The 20580-nt window shown below is 43.3% G+C and overlaps 1 protein-coding gene across 3 annotated transcripts in view; it reads right to left on the reverse strand.

Annotated features, from left to right (window-relative positions):
- Nod1 (nucleotide binding oligomerization domain containing 1) overlaps positions 1 to 20580 on the reverse strand; it is a 79116-nt gene that overhangs the window by 30680 nt on the left and 27856 nt on the right. For all 3 annotated transcript variants that reach the window (XR_009225094.1, XM_046425997.2, XM_046425996.2), the window contains exons 6-12: positions 19942 to 20025; positions 18436 to 18519; positions 17551 to 17634; positions 14207 to 14290; positions 13257 to 13340; positions 10178 to 10261; positions 1503 to 1586 (exon numbers count right to left, since the gene is read on the reverse strand). Coding sequence is in view for 2 of the 3 variants with exons in the window: in XM_046425997.2 (XP_046281953.1) it covers positions 1503 to 1586; positions 10178 to 10261; positions 13257 to 13340; positions 14207 to 14290; positions 17551 to 17634; positions 18436 to 18519; positions 19942 to 20025 (588 nt within the window). In the remaining variant the exon portion in view is untranslated. The remainder of the gene's footprint in view (positions 1 to 1502; positions 1587 to 10177; positions 10262 to 13256; positions 13341 to 14206; positions 14291 to 17550; positions 17635 to 18435; positions 18520 to 19941; positions 20026 to 20580) is intronic.

Below are 20580 nucleotides of genomic sequence, written 5' to 3' on the forward strand. Positions count from 1 at the left end.
CAAATAGAAATTAAATTCACCCACATGCATGTCTGAAGTTAGAATACCCTGCTATGCATGTCGTAGCCCAATATTCTTTCCTTTTCAATTTTATTTGAAAATAATGCAAGCTGCCCTGGGTGCAGTGGCACACACCTGTAATCCCAGCTGCTCAGGAGGATTGCAAGTTCAAAGCCAGCCTCAGCAAAAGGGAGGCACTAAGCAACTCAGTGAGACCCTGTCTCTAAATAAAATACAAAATAGGACTGGGGATGTGGCTCAGTGGTCAAGTGCCCTGAGTTCAATCCCTCAGTGCCAAAATAATAATAATAATAATAATAATAATAATAATAATAATACAATCTGAAAATCACCAGACTGCTTTTTTGCTCCACTGACCAGTTCCAAAGCAAAGTAAAACACTATTCAAGGATCCAAGGCTGAAGACTCTACTTTGATTTTTTTTCTTGGCTGTGAAAGTCTTGAAGGGAGGAAGTAGTTAATAGGCAAGCACCCCCTGAGCTGAAGGACTGGGGTCATGGTGAGGCTGCCCTATGGATCTCAGAGAAGCCACAGTGGACACGTAACTCCCATGGTCAGTGTCCTCTACAGAAACCCAGCTCTGCCCTCTGCCAGCTTCTCCACAATGGTCTCTACCTTCACATTGGCAGGGGCTGTTGGAGACACCAGAGTCATGAGGACAAATATCCAGAGCACTGAAGAGTCTGCACACTGGGGCCTTCAGCTCTCAGCTCAGGCCAGCACTTTTGAGCAGTCAGGGCTCCTGCCATCAATTTAACTGCTGCACCTCTGGTGCCTGGCATGTAGCAGGTCCAGGCCTGGCGACTCTCATGACTACTGGGAAACACCTGTGTGTTCTATGAGCCACTCTCCCAGTATCTACCAGGCCTACCTCAGCCACAGAGTTGTTTCCAAGGGGCTATGGAGTGTGGGGTGGGGGGGACCTTGTGGGAGACAAGGAAGACCTAGATGGGGCTCGATGTTATAAAGCAAAAAGTAGGGTCTTTTTTTTTTTCCTTTTTTGCATTAGCATAAGTATGTTCTCAAAGCAGAACCAAGAATACAGGAAGAGCATACATCAGCTCAAATCCAGCCTGCTGGTGCCTCCTGAATCCCAGGATGCCAAGGAAGAGGGAGAGAGCTCTAAACTCCAGACCAGCACAGCCACCCCTAAGGCTCATGAGGTCCACCTCAGCAGGACTCCCTCTCACAAGCCAGTCTCTCATGCAACACCATGAAGGTCAAGGACAGGGGCCCAGGGCAGCAGAGCACAGGTGGTAGAGCCAGGAGGCTGGGCAGAATTCTACTTCTGCTCTTGCTGTGATCGTGGACAAGTTCTCTGCTGCTCAGGACCCCAGTTTCTACATCTGTATAGTGAAGCCAACACCACCACTCTAGAGGGTCATTGGATAGTCAGTGGAACTGCCCCATGTGGTGCTGGACACACAGACAGTAGTGCTGAGTCAAGAGTCCCTGTCAATATGGCAAGCAGACAACCTTACCAAATCTCCGTTATGCCAGTGTTGTTCTGTAAGGCCTCTGCTAGCTGGGCGGTCCCCGTGGCTGTGATCTGATTCTGGATGAGCCTGAAAGAAGAGCACACCTTGTGTCCAATACAGAATGCTGGGTGAAACCTGCCCCCTTCACAGGGAGTTGCAGGGACCAACAGGATCAGAGATGGGATTGGAGGTGGGGACCAGATCCTGTGACTCTTCATCAAGCTAAGGTAGCCTCACATGAGAATAATGAACAGCCTTTAAAATTTTTTTTCTTAGTGCCCATAATACATCTGTTGACTTAGATGTAGACAATGTCATACATGAAGAGGGGTGTGTGTACATGTGTGTAATACATGAGTAGGGGCAAGTGCATACGTTTGTGTGTGCATGTGTGTGTCTGAGAAAGAGAGACCTTTTTCATCATAGGAGTGCCCAACCAAAAAAGTATGGATATCACCCATCTGAACAACAAATTCCAAGAAACATATCACCAGGGTAAAAGGTCATCCAAGGTCTCCTGGGTATCTCGGGAAACTGAGGGCAGTTTTAAATGTTAAATAGCTACTGAATGGTCATCCCTTCTTTGAGGGATCCAAAGTCTTCTAGAATGATACCACATCTTCCCACCATCCATAAGGGAGGACACAGAAACAATTCTGTTGCTGCCACTCCTGGGTCCTGTTGTAAAGCATCGATAATGGGGCCTTTTAAAGTGTCCCCACGCTGCTGAGTAGCAATGATGCAAATGAAAGTTTCTGGTAGAGCTGGGAAGGCCTGAACTTTCCTGAAATGCTGATCTAGGCAGTGATGATTCTAACCCAACCAGGAAATAAATGCAGAGCGAGGCACTGATGTATCTACCCTTCAGCCCAGGTTCACTTCTCACTCCTTACTACTAAACCTGACCCTTAGAAATCCTGGACACTGACTCAGAAAGGGGTTCTGCATGAGGGCTCTGCTCTCATGATCAATGAGGTCACAGAGATTCATCATGAAGGGGCCTGCCCTGGAGGCAGGACCACATGGCAAGCAGGAGCTACTGTTGCAGCTCTGATCCTGACAATCCTTTTCAGCTACAGAACCATAAAGCCTTACCGGTGCCTTAGTTGTCTCTGTAAAGTGGGAAGAATAGTGGAACTTGGACATTTTTGCAGAAGGAACAAAAACAGAATCTGGAGGTGGGCACTGAGTTCTGCATCCACTTGAACTACTGTTCTCTTGTCGCCACCTTCATGGTGGCTGCCACTACCACCCCTGATGTCTCCGTAGGGGCAAGGCAGCCTGCCCTCAACCAAGAAGTGGTGTGAGGCCAGGAAGAGGAAAGCTCCTACGGTCCCTAACAGGCCTGCAGTCCAAGCCCAATGGCCTGCCAGGGCTACCTTTGCTCGGGCCAGCTTGGCTGTGCACACAAGCAGCAACCAAGACTCCCCAGCCCTGCGCAAGCTCTGCACTCCCTGAAGGGGCTGGCCCAGCAACCTAGGAAAGGGCAGAAGAGAAGACAGCAGATAAACACAGAGGAAGGAAAGTGGATGTAAAAGCACAGTCTGGCCTTTTTGAAGAAATTGACAATGTGGCTCTAAACTTATGAAAACGCAAGGCAACCAGACTGGCCAAGATAACCTGAGAAAGAGCAAAACTAAAGGGTTTGCACTTCTTGATTTCACAAGTTCTTATGAAGCTATAGTAATCAAGACAGTAAGGTCTGACATGATGACAGATACATGCACGCTGATATATGCCTATAATCTTAGTGACTTGGGAGGTCGAGGCAAGCGGATCACAAGTTCAAAGCCTGCCTCACCAACTTAGCAAGGTTCTAAGCAACTTAATGTGACCATGTCTCAAAATAAAAAATAAAAAGGGCTGGATACGTGGCTTAGTGGTAAAGTGCCCTGGGTTCATCCTGGTACCAAAACTTAATTAATTAATCAACAGATTAGAATAGAGTCTAGACATACATTTCTGATCAACTGATTTTTTTAACCTAATTTTTAAAAAAATTTATTCTAATTAGTTATATATGACAGAAGAATGCAATTCCATTCATATTACACAAATAGAGCACAAATTTTCATGTCCCTGGTTGCACACAAAGTAGAGTCACACTATTCATGTTTTCATACATGTACTTAGGGTAATAATGTCCATCTCATTCCACCATCTTCTGCCTATCCTCCCTCCCTTCCCCTCCCTCCCCTTTGCCCTATCTAAAGACCCTCCATTTCTCCCATGTTGCCCCCCAACCCCATTATGAATCAGAATCCTTATATCAGAGAAAATATTCAGCATTTGGTTTTTTGGGGATTGGCTTACTTTACTTAGCATTATATTCTTCAACTTCATCCATTTACATGCAAATGCCATGATTTTATTCTCTTTTAATGCTGAGTAATATTCCATTGTGTATATATACCATATTTTCTTTATCCATTCGTCTACTGAAAGAGTATCTAGGTTGATTCCACAATTTAGCTATTGTGAATTGAGCTGCTATAAACATTGATGTGGCTGTGTCCCTGTAGTATGCTGTTTTTAAGTCCTCTGAATATAAACCAAGGAGTAGGATAGCTGGGTCAAATGGTGGTTTCATTCCCAGTTTTCCAAGGAATCTCCATACTGCTTTCCATATTGGCTGCACCAATTTATAGTCCCACCAACAATGTATGAGTGTGCTTTTTTCCCCATAGCCTTGCCAACACTTTTTTATTCTTAATAGCTGCCATTCTGACTGGAGTGGTTTTGATTTGTATTTCTCTAATTGCTATAGATGTTGAACATTTTTTCATATATTTGTTGATTGATTGCATATCATCTTCTTAGAAGTGTCTGTTCAGTTCCTTGGCCCATTTATTGATTGGGTTATTTGGTGTATTTTTGGTGTTAAGATTTTTGAGTTCTTTATATATTCTAGAGATTAGTGCTCTGATATGTGTGTGGTAAAAATTTGCTCCCATCTGTAGGCTCGATAGTCATTTCACTGATTGCTTCTTTTGCTGAGAAGCTTTTTAGTTTAAATCCATCCCATTTATTGAGTCTTGACTTTAATTCTTGCTCAATAGAAGTCTTATTAAGGAAATAGAGGCCTAATCTGAGATGATGGAGATTAGGGCCTACTTTTTCTTCTATTAGTCGCAGGGTCTCTGGTTTAATTCTTAGGTCCTTGATCTACTTTGAGTTGAGTTTTGTGTATGGTGAGAGATAGAGGTGTAATTTCATTTTGTTGCATATGGATCTCCAGCCGGGCTGGAAGCTCCAGCCAGAGCAGTCCCTTCATGAGCACAGTAGAGGGATAAGGACATTAAAGGAACCCATAGTTTGGGAGGCTCAAGGTGTGTCTGGGTACAGAGCAATTAGATATCAAAGACATTGTCTGGCAAACCTGAAGAACTTGCTGCATGATACCCATGTGTACCCATGTGTGGGGAAAGAAGCTGCCATCTCTCTAGGTGCTTGTGGAAGACGAAAAAACCATTTTGCAGCCATTGAGTGGGGGCCCAGCAGCCAAGGGGGCTGATTCCTGGCAAACCCAAGTTTGGCCCCAAATACAGGCCCATTAAACACATGCTGCACCACATAGAGTGTGCTTAAGTTACCAGGAAAAAATCAAACATGGAAAGAGGTTTACACAGGGAACAACTAGTCAAAGAAACCCACCTGGCTCTACCCTCCCCCTACAATCTGACTGTTTGCAGGACCAGCTGAGAGAGATGCATCTGACCAGAAACTCAGAAGGGTCGGGGCACGAAGGGTTGTTTGGAGACCAGGAAATGTGGGGTCTGCAGGTGATGTAGGGGACTAAGGATTGGATCCTCCAGCACAGGAATGGAACCCAGGGGAGATCCTTGGGGTACAGTCTTCCAGCATGGACCAGAAGTACTAGGCGCTGGAGGTGCACTGATTTAAAATCTCCAGACCAGTTAGCAATCAGTAAAGAGCCTGGAGCCCGCCGAAGCCTAAACCTTGCCTCCAGGAACTCCTCCTGGAATCCTAGCAATCAAGAGGGTGGAACATCACACTCCAGAAGATCCACCTAAAACTGCTGAGAAGAGAAGCTGAAAATGTTTTGAACTCCAAGGGAAAGAATTTTTAACTTTTCATCAAGATTTGTTTTTTCTCTCTCTCTCTTTTTTTTTTTTTTAATTCCTTTTCACTGTTTAATTGTGACCTTCAAGGTACATGGACATTTATACAGTCACCTTTTTGTATCTGCTTCTCATCTCTAGAATTTTGGAAGCTAGTTATTTTAAATGGATTTTTTTGTGTGAACTAGCATATTTAGTATATTTTAGTTTTGCTTTGTATTCCTTTATTTTTGTTTTAAATTTTTTTTAAATTTTGGTTTATTTATATATATTTTTTTTTCTTCTGCTTCCCTTGACTCTCACTTTTCTTCTGCTAACAGCCAATCTCTACTGTTTTTATCTTTCACTCTTCCGTTAACCCTTTCCTTCTGTTTTCTCTCCTCCCACATAACCATCACATCCTATATCACTTCTGTTCTCTCCCTGTCCACCATTTGTAAATGTAAACCCTTTTGCAAACTTGCTGTTTTTATTGTAGGCAATAACTGATCCTATCATTTGTTTATTGTGATAATTTACAGCATTAAACCAAATAGTAGGAGCTATTGGTTTAATGCTGTAAATTGTTTGCATGGTTGTTGTTATTATTTTCTTCCCCCAAACAGTGAGGTACTAGAAACCTTCAGGGACACTATAAATACCCAGGGTAGAAACTCTACTGCCTCAGATCCATACTGTTAGATGGGTAGTACACAAACAACATGAAAAAGCAAGGGAACAAATTGCCCCAAACAAACCAAGATACTCCACTAATAGAATCTATCAATCCCACAGTGGAAGAAATGTCAGGAAAGGAGTTTAGCATGTACATAATTAAATTGATCTGCAAAGTAAAGGATGCTGTAAGAGAACAAATACAGGCAGCAAATAATCACTTCAATAAAGAGAGATTCTGAAGAAAAATCAAACAGAAATCCTTGAAATGAAGGAAACAAACCAAATTAGAAATTCAATAAAAAGCATCACCAAAAGACTAGGCCACTTGGAATATAGAACCTCAGGCAATGAAGACGAAATATATAACCTTAAAAATAAACTCGACCAGAGAGAGAAGATGTTAAGAAACCATGAACAGAACTTCCAGGAAATATGGGATAACATGAAAAGACCAAATTTAAGATGTATTGGGATAGATGAAGGTGCAGAGATATAAACCAAAGGAATGCACAATCTTCACAATGTAATAATGTCAGAAAATTTCCCAAATGTAAAGAATGAAATGGGAAATCAAATACAGAGGCTTATAGGACCCCAATGTGTAAAATTACAACAGATCCATATCAAGGCACATCATAATGAAAATACCTAGCAGACAGAATAAGGATAGAATTTTTAAGGGCTGTAAGAGAAAAATATTAGATTATATATAGGGACAAACCAATATGGAGATCAGCTGATTTGTCAACCCAGACCCTCAAATCTAGGAGGTCCTGGAATAACATATATTAAGCTCTGAAAGAAAATGGATGCCAACCAAGAATCCTATATCCAGCAAAATTAAGCTTCAGATTTAAAGATGAAATAAAAACCTTTCATGATAACCAAAAATTTAAGAACTTCACAACCAGAAAGCTTGCACTTCAGAATATTCTCAACAAAATACTCCATGAAGACAAAATGAAAAAAGAAGACCCAGAGAAGGGAAGAACTACACTAAAGGAACAGTCAATCAAAGGAGAAACTAATTCAAATTAAAAACTAGAAATAAACCAAAATGACTGGGAACACAAATCATATCTCAGTAATAACCTTGAACATCCATGGCCTAAACTCATCAATCAAAAGACACAGACTGGCAGATTGGATTAAAAAACAAGGCCCAACAATATGCTGTCTCCAAGACATTCCCAGACTGAAGGTGAAAGGATAGGAAAAAACATATCTTCACATGGATCTTGTAAACCAACAGGGGGATTTCTATCTTCATATTAGATAAAGTGGTTTTCAAGCCAGTATTAATCAGAAGGGATAAAGAAGGCCATTTCATACTGCTTAAGGGAATCATACATCAACAAAACATAAATATTTATGCCTCAAACAATTAAGCATGTACATATATCAAACAAACACTTCTCAATTTCAAGAATAAAATAGATTACAAAATAATAATTCTGGGTGACTTAACATACCTCTCTCACTACTGGGTAGATCCTCCAAACAAAAACTAAACAAACTATAGAACTAAATAATATAATAATTTAGACTTAACAGACATATGTAGAATATTTCATTCATCAATGACTGCTTTCTTCTCAGAAGCACACGGATCCTTCTCTAATATAGACCATGTTGGCATACAATTGTAATATTACCTTAATATACTTTTAGCATCTGTAGGGTTGTTTTGATAGGTCCCTTTCATTGATATTAATTTCTATATTCTTGTTTTTTTCTTGATTAGACTTATTTGATTTTTATCAATGTTTAGCTGTATTATTTCTTCTCTAATTCATATATTTCTTCTCCTACTCTTATTTTTATCTTCCTACTACTTAATTTGAAAATGATTTGTTATTCTAGCTTCTCTCTGTTATAAATATTCATCTGAATACTGTTTCATCCCAGAGATCCTGATATTTTAAGCTTTTATTATCACTGAGTTCAAAGCACTTTTTATTTACTTTTCTTGTGCTTTTTTCCTTGACCTCAGAGATATTTATAAGTGCACCATTTAATTTTGAAATAGTTGATGTAGGGTTCTATATATCTTAAAGTGATTGATTTATAATGTAATAAAACATGCAGAAAACACAGTCCGCCTGATTTCAAATTTTAAAAAAGAAATGCTTTTTATATTGATTTTATTAATTACATACATGTTAAAATTCATCAAATTTCAATTGCATACTTCAAATATGTGCATTTTATTGTACTTTGGTTTTACCTCAATAAAGCTATGGAAAAAAGAAAAAAATATATCTGGGGATGTTGCTGAGTAGTAGAGCACCTCTGGATGCAACCCTCAGTATGTATGTATAAATAAATAAATCTCAAAATGGGTTATAGACCTAAAATGAGAGAAAAACTATAATATAAAACTTAACAGAAAACAGGTGTAAATTTTTGTGACCTGGATTACATAATGGTTTCTTTTTATATTTTTTTATTTTTTTGATACCGGGGTTGAACCCAGGGGTGCTCTACCACTGAGCCACATCTTTAGTCCCTCTCCCTTTTTATTTTGAGACAAGGTCTCATTAAATTGCTTAGGGCCTCACTAGGTTGGTGAGACTAGCTTTGAACTTGCAATCCTTCTGCCTCAGCCTCATGAGCCACTGGGATTACAGACATGCACTATTGCACCTGGCTAGGTTCTTATTTATTAAATAACACTCTCAAGGCACAAACAACGAAAGAGGAAATAAAAAATTTCAACTTCATCAAAATCAAAAACTTCTATGCTTCAATGGTTGCTATCAAGGAAGAGGAAAACCTCAAACACACAGAGAAAATACTTGCAAATCATTTGTCCAATAAAAGTTTAGATGGGCGCAGTGATACATGCCTGTAATACCAGCAGCTCAAGAGGCTGATACAGGAGGATCATGAGTTCAAAGCCAGCCTTAGCAATTTAGCAAGGCCTTAAGCAACTCAGGGAGACTCTGTCTCTAAATAAAATGCAAAAAAAAAAAAAAAAAGTGGGGGTTTAGGATGTGGCACAGTGGTTAAGTACCCCAGGGTTTAATCCCCATTACAAAAAAATAAAAAAAAATAATAAAAGTCTAGCACCCAACATAAAGAACTCCAACACTACAACTCAGCATTAAAAACAAACCAGTTTAAAAATAGACCAAGGATGTGGAGACATTTCTTCAGTGAAGACATACAGGTGGCCAACAGGGGCAAAAAGAGATGCTCGACACTGTCAGCAGGAAATGCATGTCAAAACCACAATATGGTGTTACTTCACACCCACTGGCATGGCTAGACTCAAAAAGAGGGACCACAACAAGCATTGAGGAAGACATGGAGAAGTTGGAATCCTCCTATGTTGCTGGTGAGAACATAAAACAGTCATTTTGCAAAGCACTTGGTGGTTCCTCAAAAAGTTAAGCATAGAAGTGCCATATGACCCAGCAATTCTATTTTTAAGTATATACTCAAGTGAAATGAAAATACATTTGCAAAAATACTCACAGTGGCATTATTCACACAGTCAAAAAGTAGGAACCACCCAACCACCATCAAATGACATATATCCATACTATGGAGTATCATTTGCTATAAGAAAGTAATTAAGTACTGATACATGCTACAACAAAGATTAACCTTGGAAACTTACGCTAGTGGAACAGAGACAAAAGCTCACATTTATCTGAATTGCCAAGAATAAGCAAATTCAGAGACAAATTAGTGTTTGTCAGGGGTCGAGGAAGGGGAAGGCTGGGCATAGCTGCCTAAGGCATACAAGGGTTTTTCATTGGGGAGTACAGGGCAGTGAAAATGTTCTAGAATAGATCATTATGGTTGTGTAACCTTGTGAATATACTAAAAAATCCTCTAAACTATATACCTCAAAAGAGTGAATTTTGTATATGTCAATTTTATCTTAAAAAATATGAAAATCACAGTCTGGAAATTTTGGGGCTGAGTTACCATAAGTGCTTCAATGTCTGGTTGACTTTCAGCATTTCTGCAAAGCTCTCGGCCACTTCATCATTGAGTTCATTTTGGGTCAGCCTAGAAAAGAGAGGAAGTGATTACTCAGGAGGGTTGAATTGGAAGACATTGTTAGTGAGTTCACAGAAGCCAGAACCAGGCCTGGGTCTCTCCAGCTCTGCAGCTAGTTGCTTGCTGAGAAGGCAGCAGAGTGCAGGCTCCTAGCAGCCCTCCACCCCACACATATATGGAAACTCATTTCTAGTGCAGGTCCTGCTCTGAGTTCCCACTTAGTAGCCCCCTGCCTGCCCAGGAGCCTGCACTCCTCACCATCACTGAGCCTCCAATTTCACAGAAGAGAAAGCCAGAGAACCAGGGCCAGGGCCTGGACTTGGGTCTCCTCCAGCTCCAGGACCCAGGAACATCACTGACAGATTCTTGTCCAAGTCAAGATGAAAACCTGGGGAAACCCACCAACTGCATGGTAAAGTGTGCTCAGTGCTGTGCTCTGAGGCCAGTGGCAAAGGACCCAGGTTCAGTGACTGAAAGTTCAGGAAGCCTCTCAATTGCTCTTAAAACCAGCAGTGGTCTGCACAAGCAAAGGAGTTCACGATGTAACTAGGGTCGGACCCTCTTTTTCAGTGGATGAAGGAATAATGAGGATAATGGAATAGTATACTGTTTTAAAAAGTCTTCCCCTGAAGGGCCATGTGATCACTATCCAAATCTTTTTTTTTTTTTTGGTTGGGGGGAGTACTGGGGATTGAACCTGGGCACTTGACCACTGAGTCACATCTCTAGCCTTATGGGAACTCATTTATTTAGAGACGCAGTCTCACTGAATTGTTAGGCCGGCTTTGAATTCTCTATCCTATCTCAGCCTCCTGGGCTGCTGGGATTACAGGCATGTGACACCGCATCCATCACTACCCAAATCTTAAATGTATTTCCCTTAAGACAAAAGTCAGGTGCAAAGATATGTACAGCAGACCTTTCTACCTTGCAGTGTACACTGTGATATTAGCTGTCAAAATGCAAAACTGGAATAATTTAAAGAACTGGTAAAATAATGAACATCTATGGAACATTGTGTAGCCTTAGAGAGAGTGAGATAGATTGAACAAAGAAGATGGCAGAGGGCACAGTATTTGAATGCTCTTACCAGGCATGGTGGCACACAATGTAATTCCAGGGTCTCAGGAGGCAAGGCAGGAGGATGGCAAGTTTGAGGCCAGTCTCACAACTTAATGAGTCTCTGTCTTAAAATTTTCATTTATTTGTTTGTTTGTTTACCTATTTATTTATTTATTGAGACAAAAATCTGTTTTATTTTACATTTCCCTGATTGCTAGGGATGTTGAACATTTTTTCATACAACCATTGACTATTTGTATTTCTATTTTGAGAAATGTCTGTTCTTTTGGCTATTTATTGATTGGTTTATTTGGATTTTTATATTAAGTTTTTTGAGTTCTTTATATATTCTGGATATTCATCCCCTGTCAAGGGAGTAGCTGGCAAAGATTTTCTCCCATTCTGCAGATTCCCTCTTCACACTCCTGTTTCCTTTACTGTACAGAAGCTCTTAAATTTGATTCCATCTCACTTATTGATTCTTGGTTTTATTTTTTTGAATTTTAGGTATCTTGTTAAGGGAGTTAGAGACTGCAAAAATGTGTTGGGATGACTATGTTTTCTTTTAGCAGTTGCAAAGTTTATCATCTAATTTCTAGGTCTTTGACCCATTTTAATTAAACTTTTGGGCAGGGCGAAAGATCGGGATCTAGGTCCATTCTTCTACATCCAGTTTATCCAGTACCATTTGTTAAAGAGGCCATCTTTTCTCCAACATATGTTTTTGGCACTTTCACTGTGCCCAAATGAAATTATTGTATAATGTGGGTTTGTCTCTTTATCTTCTATTCTATTTCACTGGTCTTCATGTTTGTTCGTTTGTTTTTAGTTGTAGTTGAACATAATAACTTTATTTTATTTATTTTTCTATGTGGTGCTGAGGATCGAACCCAGTGCTTCTCACATGCTAGGCAAGTGCTCTACCACTGAGCCACAACCCCAGCCCTTCCTGTCTGTTTTGATGCCAATACTATGTTGTTTTTGTTACCAAAGCTCTGTAGTATTATTTGAGATCAGGAGCGAAACCTAATGTCATAAAGGGACATGTCAAATATGTACAACAGACAGCTAAGATATTTTTAAATCCATTTGCTAAATGCTCTTCTACTTTGTATGTATTTGAATATATACAGAAAAATGGTTAGAAAGAAAAAAGTCATATTTAGAAAATATAAGAGAGGTAGTTTCAGTTCCTACTTTCAAACTTTCATCCAATATTTTCAGTCATACTTGTTTTTTCTTCAAAAAAAAAAAGCATATGTTACTTTTCAAAATGTTCAAAGATTTTTTTGAGGGAAAAGAATTAAAAAATGCATTTACTGTCCAGTAGATCTAGCATCAGAACACTCATAAAGACAACACTGGCATTATTTTCGGTAAACATCTGAGCAGAATCTAATACTGGGCCCTGGGTGGATGAAATAGAGGGTGTAATGCAACCTGCTCACCCATAAGGAATTTATGATACAGGAAAGTAAATAAAGGAACAACAAAAAGCACTCTCAGGTGGCACCATCCACTTAGTAAGTGCCCTGGAGTGCAGGGAGGAAGAAGCCAGGACTGGGGCTTCCAGTGACAGGTGATGGGTGACAGGTGAACAGGGGCACTGAAGGCCAAATGCTGATGCAGAGACCTGGGAAGGCAGGAACTGGACCCTGCTAGGCATATGGAGGATGTTCTGGGGGGATTCCTGGCAGTTCCAGTGGCCAGCCTTCTGGTTCTCCTGAGGCCAAGGATGGTAAAAAGGATAAGACCGTAAACCCATAAGTTGCAGGCCCATTTCCCCAGCTGTTTCTGAAAACAGCTGTTTTTCTTCTCTGGGAGGAAATTAAATGAGCCATTGCAATTGAGAGGCACCTTTTCAGTAAAGATTCCAGGCTGTGTGTAAGCAGTCCCTGGAACAATTACCACGGCCCAACCCTTCAAAATGACTGGCCATTACCAGAATATCTTCAGTGTCGTATTCTGCTGCAGGGCCCTGGCAAGGCTCTTTCCTCCTTCCGTGGAGATACAGTTGGCTGCAAGACTAGGAAGGAAAACAACTCATTAGAGACAGGTTCACATTTGGCCTTGGCGTCAATACCGAAACAGTGGGGAAGCCTCGTCTGGATGTGGCACCTTCCAGGCCAACCTGGGGCAGCACGTGGAAGAGCTCAGTCATGTCAGCGGCCGCCCAGGCCTTGCTGCTAAAGAGCCACGCTCAGGATCTGAGGACAAGCACAAGACTGAAGACCAACTTCTCCAGCAGTGTCCAGACAGGTAAAGGACATAGAACTCAGGTTTTTACACGCAGACTAGAGGCTGAGGAGGCCAGGGCACTCTGCCACATTTGCGGGCCCCATCAATGAGAACCTAAGAAGTTTCTCCGGCTATTACTCCCACCGTCTTGGACTCCCTTCAATGGCAGTTGGGACAGAGGCAGAGCTTGGGAGACACCAAGGCTCCAGGATTAGGCCACAGGCCTGAAGGAGGGATGGGAAAGGGGAACTCCAATTCCAGAGGGGAGGGGTCCCCTCTGTCCCAGCACCATCATGAGGGAAAAGGGGCAGGAATCTATCAACTAGCATTCCTTTCAGTTTTATCTAGACTTAGGAATTCCTCCCTGACCTCCAACGGCACTTGAATGGCTGCAAAATGTCACATCTTGATCTAGTTGGTGGCTACATTGGTGTGAGTCTGCTAAAATCCTTGAGCTGAACACTTAAAAATAATGTACTTTATTGTTTCCCTCTTGCACCTCAAGAAAAAAAAATTAGAGAAAGAAAAAGTCACACCAGCAAATCCCTGCCAAATTTGGAAATCCACCAGCCCTCTCCCCGCCAGCTCCTCCCCTGGAGAGCTCAGAATGGCCAGGATCCCTGTGGGCCTTGGAGCCCCAGGCACAGCTCTTACCTTAGATTGCTCAGGCTGGGGTGGTTCTTCAGAGCCTCTGCGAAAGCTTTGGCTCCTTCATCCCCTATTTGATTGCCCCACATCCTAAGGAAGAGATAGATAGCTCAAGTTAGCTCCTCCCACTCGGCCAGGCTCCCCCTTCTTTTCTGTCAGTACAGGCAGCTGTTTCACTCAGTCCCTGGAGCTGTGGCCTGGACACCTATTTCTCATGTTGGCCCCTAATGGACTGCTCTGGATTTCCAATGCAAGGGAGAAGCATAGAGAATAAAGAGCCCCGGGCACAGTGGTGCACCCTGTAATCCCAGCCGCTCAGGAGGCTGAAGCAAGAGGATTGGAAGTTCAAAGCCAGCCTCAGCAATGGTGAGATGCTAAGAAATTCAGTGAGACCCTGTCTCTAAATATTTAAAAGGGTTGGAGATGTGGCTCAGTGGCTAAGTACCTCTGATTTCAACACCTGGCACCAAAAAAAAAAAAAAAAAAAAGAGAGAAAGAGAGAATAAACAGCAGTGGAGACCTTGTGAACAGATATTGTCAATCAGGAAGTTGCACAATTAGAGACCAGGTCTCACTGCAAAGTTTTGGAGAGCTGCCAGTTGAGAGTCTCAGCTCCTGCATGTCACCTTCAGAGTACAAAAGTCCATGCTGGCCTGAAAGGACAGCCATGTGCAACACTGAGTGGTGCAAGCAGCACCTGCAAAGTGTCTTCAGGATGCAAGGGTCAGGACCCCTGGGCACCAACTGCACCAGCAGCACTCTTTGTATGTAGAGAGGAATGTCAGGAAGTCAGGCACCAAGGTGGTGGGCAGCTGCAACAATGAAGCTGACTTTTGTCCCCAGAATGGGTGATCTGAGATCTGGCTAACATGGTCTGCATGGTAAGGTGCCAGTCTCCCATCCTGGCTCTGCCACCTACTACCTGTGGATCCCTGGGAAAATGACATAACACAGTGGACCAATGTTGAGAGCCACAGCCGAAGGGGCCTCAGCAAACTTCCAGCTGCCAGCTGATGACTGGCTCACAGCGGCCCCAGCAAACTTCTAGCTGCCAACTAATTGGCTCCTCTGCGGTGATGCTCATTGGGCTGTTTCCCCGCCCTTTCAGACCACGGACCTACTCATTGGGGGACTTTTTTTTTGGCTCCGCCCACGTGACCCAGCCAATCGGCCTCAAGAGCCTGAGGAGTGGGGGAAGTTGAGACGCTTGTGAGAAGCCGGTGGTGGCAGTTTGGCTCTGAGGGTTTTTCCTGAGGAGCTGTGTGGTGTGGTGTGTGTGTTCTAAAAATAAAGTTCATTTCTTTTGACAAGTGGCTCCTGAATTGTGCCCAGCCAGACTGCGGCAGCTAACATGGTCTGCATGGTAAGGTGCCAGTCTCCCATCCTGGCTCTGCCACCTACTACCTGTGGATCCCTGGAAAAATGACATAATACGGTGGGCCTCAGTCTCCTCATCTGTAAAATGGGTATGATAAGAGCATTCCCTCATAGAGTGGTTGTGTGTGAGGATGTGTAAGTTAACATACGCAAAGCATTTAGAACACCATCCGGCCTGTAAAAAACGTTAGCTATTCCTAATAGGACAAGGGGCCTCCATTTACAGAAAGCAGTCTGCCCGGCCCACTCACAACACAACCATGGCTGCCTCAACAACAGGTCCAGCAGCTGCCTGCCTGCGTCCTTCCAGGCAAGGCCTGCTGCTGCCCCTGAACAAGAGTTTTAAGTTTTTGCTTAAAAAATGCAAAACTATACAACTGAATGGTATCAAATGTTTAATAAGGTGGCAAACTACTCATGACCTGAGAGTAAGTGAAAAATGAAGGATAAAATTCTGTACGTGTAGTCTGACCTCTACCCTGTTAAAAAAAATAATAGTGGGGGAAAGAGAAAGTGGGAGTGCTTCAATAGTCTCAAATGCTACCAGTAATTATTTCTGAAAATAAAATTACTTTTTATATTTTCCACAGTTTTAAAATTACCATTATTTTTATAATCCCATAGAATTATAATGATACAGTTCAGAAGCTTCTTAACCTCAATGAGATGCCACCTGTCATCCACTAGGATGGCAGTTACTATTAAAACAAGTGTTGGTGAGGATGCCGGGGAGCAGGATGGGAATGTAAGACGGAACAGGCACCTGGAGAACAGCACAAGGGCTCCTTGAGAAATTAACAATAGAATCATCACAGAATTCAGCATTTCCAAAAGAATTAAAAGCAGGATCTCAAAGATTATGTCTTTGTATGCCTTTGTTCATAGGAGCCTTATACACAATAATTTGTGGCAGTTAAATATGGAAGCAACCAAATGCTTGCTGCTGGATGGGTGGATGAGCTATCCCGTCAAAAGCCTCAGCTCCTGACTGTCTCAGAAAGGAACTACCCGCGTGTCACCTTCAGGGTACAAACATACATACAATGGAGCATTATTCAGTCTTAAAAAGGAAGGAAGCGCAGGGCAAAGTGATCCACGCCTGTAATCCTAGAGGCTCAGGAGGCTGAGGCAGGAGGACCTCAGAGATGGTGAGGCACTAAACAGCTCAGGGAGACCCTGTCTCTAAATAAAATACAAAATAGGGAAGGGGATGTGGCTCAGTGGCTAAGTGCCCCTAAATTCAATCCCTGGTGTGCCCCCACACACATCAAAAAAAAAAAAAAAAGGAAGGAAGCTGGCGTGTCACATGACCAACCTTGAGAATATCATGTAAGCTGCAATAAGCCATCACCAAAAGACAAGCACTATGTGATTCCATTTACAGGAGGTGCCCAGAGTAGTCAAATTCAAAGAGACAAAAAGCAGAGCGGGGGGTTGCTAAGGGCCAGGGGAGGGAGGAAAGGAGAGTTACTGCTTAATGGATGAAGAGTTTCAGTTTTGCAAGATAAAAAGAATTTTGGAGATGGATGGTGGTGATGGTTGCGTAATGATATGAAAGTACTTAATCCCACTGAACTGTACAATTAGCAATGGTGAAGATGGTCAATTTTATATATATTTTACCACGATTTAAAAAATTGAAAGAAAAAAAACCTTCAGAGGATAGATTTCCTTAAAGTAAGAGCATCTGCCTGTGTTAACCATCACATAGAGCTAGAATAACTCCCTCCATTTGCTGGTGGCAATAATGCTGAGTTTGCATGAGTTAATTAGAAAAGTCTGTGCAGTCAGATTTATAATCAACCCTGGGTCTTCCCACACCATTTCCATGAAGAAGCTGCTGGTACATCTCTGTTTCTGCCTCCTCACAGCCAGACCCAGCAGTCCTGCTACATTGATGTACAAAAGACCATTGGGCACCCACATACACCCAGCAGGTCACACACCCCTTGTGTGTGTCCCTTTCTACTCACCCAATCTCAGAGATGGATGTACTGTTCTTCACAGCCAGGGCCAGCCACTTCCCTCCTTCGCTAGATATCTTGTTTTTCCCCAGTCTGCAGAAAATCCCCGCACAGTCAGCCTCCAGCTGTGTGGTAGGGACTCCAATACGGGCCTCCCTCCTCCCCGGCATGGAGCCCCTCCCAGCCCCTCTTGCCAGTCTGTTCCTGCTCCTGGGATGTACAGCAGCCAAGCCCTGGGCCTCCTCTTAAGAAATCACCTGAAGCCTTGGGGATAGCCAGTCAGGGCTCCTCTGCAGGGGATGGCCCACAATCTCTGCAGAAAGTTAGTGACCTGAGCCCTCCTGGGCTTCTTTACATGACCTCGGGACCATCCATTCCACCAGGAGGCCTGGAAGTGCCCACTTCAATTGCTCATGCTCAAGGGGTGCTTCCATCGCCAGGTGGAACAAGGCACTCTGTCACCTTTGGCAGGGCATTTCTATGACAGGGCCAAGGATCAAGCTCTGGCTTGCCATCACATGGTAAGTTCCCTGAGGGTGGAGACAGATCTTTTTCTCTGGTATTCGAGAAAGGGCGATAGGTCTTTCTGCTTGGTCAGTCTTTAATGAAATTGAAGTGCCAAGCTTTCCCTGCCTCCTGCCCCCTTCCCTCAGCTGGCTGTCCCTTCCAAAATCTGAGCCTCTCGCCTGGTCATGCTTTCTCTGCAGAACAAGCTCACTTTCCACACAACAGGTCTCCTGCATTTGACCAGTATGGTCCTGGGGCAGGCAGAAGACTTGAGGATAATAGCTGTTTACAGTGACATTTATTCTTCTAATAACGGAAGGGTTACCCAAAGAATCGAAGAAGAAAAGAAGCTACTAAGGAACTTCACACCAGACCCCACTTACTTACTTCAGGTGGGTGAGGGCCTTGCATTCATCCAAGATTTGGGCGACGTACCTGGCTCCCACATCTGTGATCTGGTTGTTGTATAAACTTGAAGAGAAAGCACAGTCCGGTCACTTCATGACTCCCAAGGTCATATGAACACCCTTTCATGTGTGCTGCTTACTGAGTTTCAAAGTGTGTTGAAAGGACACACAGGACTGTGTGGTCTCAGCCTGGCTTCAAGACCAGCTCCGCCACTGGCCGCCTCTGCCTCAGTCTCTCTGTCTATAGTGGGGGTGACAATCATAGCTCCTCATGGGGTTGGTTGTCATGAGGAGCATGCGACATGGTGCAAAGCCCTGGCAGGGAAGTGCCTGGTTCACCAAGCCATTCATGTAAATGATGATATGTCCATCAGCACACAGTCAGTCTCTTGAGGAGAAGTTTCTCTCTGAAGACATTCTTTCTGAATGACTAAGAGGCAGGCACACAGAACCTTCTCTATGTTTACCTCTTAGTCATTTTACCACTCAATTCCAATTCAGCAATAAAGCTGAGGCTTTGAGGACCCCATTGTCACACAGCATTCCTGAGTGGAGAGAGAGGTGGCCCCGGGATCATCTGCTTCACTGTCCTCGTTCCATGAAGGAGCTGACTGAGGCCCAACACAGCTGAGCAACCACTTGCGCTCATGGAGACAGTGGTAACCTGGGTGGGATGGGGTGGGGTGGGCAAGATCCCTTATCTCAAACTCCACAATCCCAAAGGCTCTGAAAACCTAAAGTGTCTCATAGTTGTTTTGGCAACCGATGTGAACCTATTTATGATCTCTATTTACCCTACTTGGTCTGAACATTCACACATTTCTCTGCAGAAATATCAAGGTAAAGGATAATGGGGTGCTGCCCTGGACCCCTCTGGCCATGTCACTACTACAAAGCAAATACACCGAACCCTGATCCTTGGCTTGACCCAAGGGTTCTGGAGGAGGGATTATGGACTCACAGTATGAAAATCTAATACATAAACAGTATTTTTTTTTTTGGCGGGGGAATACTGGGGATTGAACTCAGGGGCACTCGACTACTGAGCCACATCCCCAGCCCTATTTTGTATTTTATTTAGAGATAGGGTCTCACTGAGTTGCTTAGTGCTTTGCTATTGCTGAGGCTGGCTTTGAATTTGCAATCCTTCTACCTCAGCCTCCAGAGCCACTGGGATTATAGTCGTGCGCCGCTGTGTCTGGTCACAAACAGTATTTTAATGTTTACGAAACTTACCCCCATGTATTTCCTCTTAGCATCTTTCAATAACCAGGTATTAGATGACCTGCATGGATTAGGATCCCCATTTATAAGTGAGGAATCTGAGGCTCAGCAAGAATTCAGTCTGAGACAGAAACAGATCCCAGGCACTTGCCACCCACCGCCCTGATCCTGGCCAACCTGCTGGGGACCCATATGGATGGCAACTTCGGCTACTTAGTATCATTACTAAGTAGTTGGCCCAGTGTTCCTGAGAAAGACATACCCCAAATACTCCAGAATTTTGTACTTGGTCAGCTCTTCACACAGCACCTTCACACCACTATCTGTGATCTGGTTGACACTGAGTCTGAAACACAACAGCAAAGACAATGACAAATTTGGGCAGTTTCTAAATCAGAGGGAAGAGGCTGGGGTCAGCAAACCTCTATAAAGGGCCAGTGAGCAAATGTTTTAGGCTTTGCAGCTGGTTCCCAGCCCCACCACTGCTTCACTGTCCTCGTTCCATAAAGGATCTGACCAAGGCAGTAAAGCAGCCAGTAAGTAATCAAGTGGTATTTTGTGGGAAGCCGTTCTCGCACGTGATTGGGCACCTCCCTGACTGGGTGTGAGGTGTTCTGGCCAAGCTGTGTCAGAACTAATCCCCACCCTTTTTAGGTGCAAGAGCCCATCCGTGTGGGGTGTGATTGACCATTGACCCTGAGACCAGTCACTGACCCTGACCTTGGAATGCTGTCCCCCTCAACCTTCATTGGATGGAATTTTCCCCTGAATTTCTTGTTCCCCAATAAAAGGCCACTCCCTGGTGTGCCCTTCCTCTCTCCTGCTAGTCTCTTGTGTAAACCTCACTACCCCACCAGGTGGCTCGAGGCAGGAGCCAGAGGGGGCCGTCTCTGACCTGGTC

Source organism: Marmota monax, unplaced genomic scaffold (assembly GCF_021218885.2).
Source record: "Marmota monax isolate L192 unplaced genomic scaffold, Marmota_monax_Labrador192_F-V1.1 WCK01_AAM20220418_F8-fsc00133, whole genome shotgun sequence".
NCBI lineage: Eukaryota > Metazoa > Chordata > Mammalia > Rodentia > Sciuridae > Marmota > Marmota monax.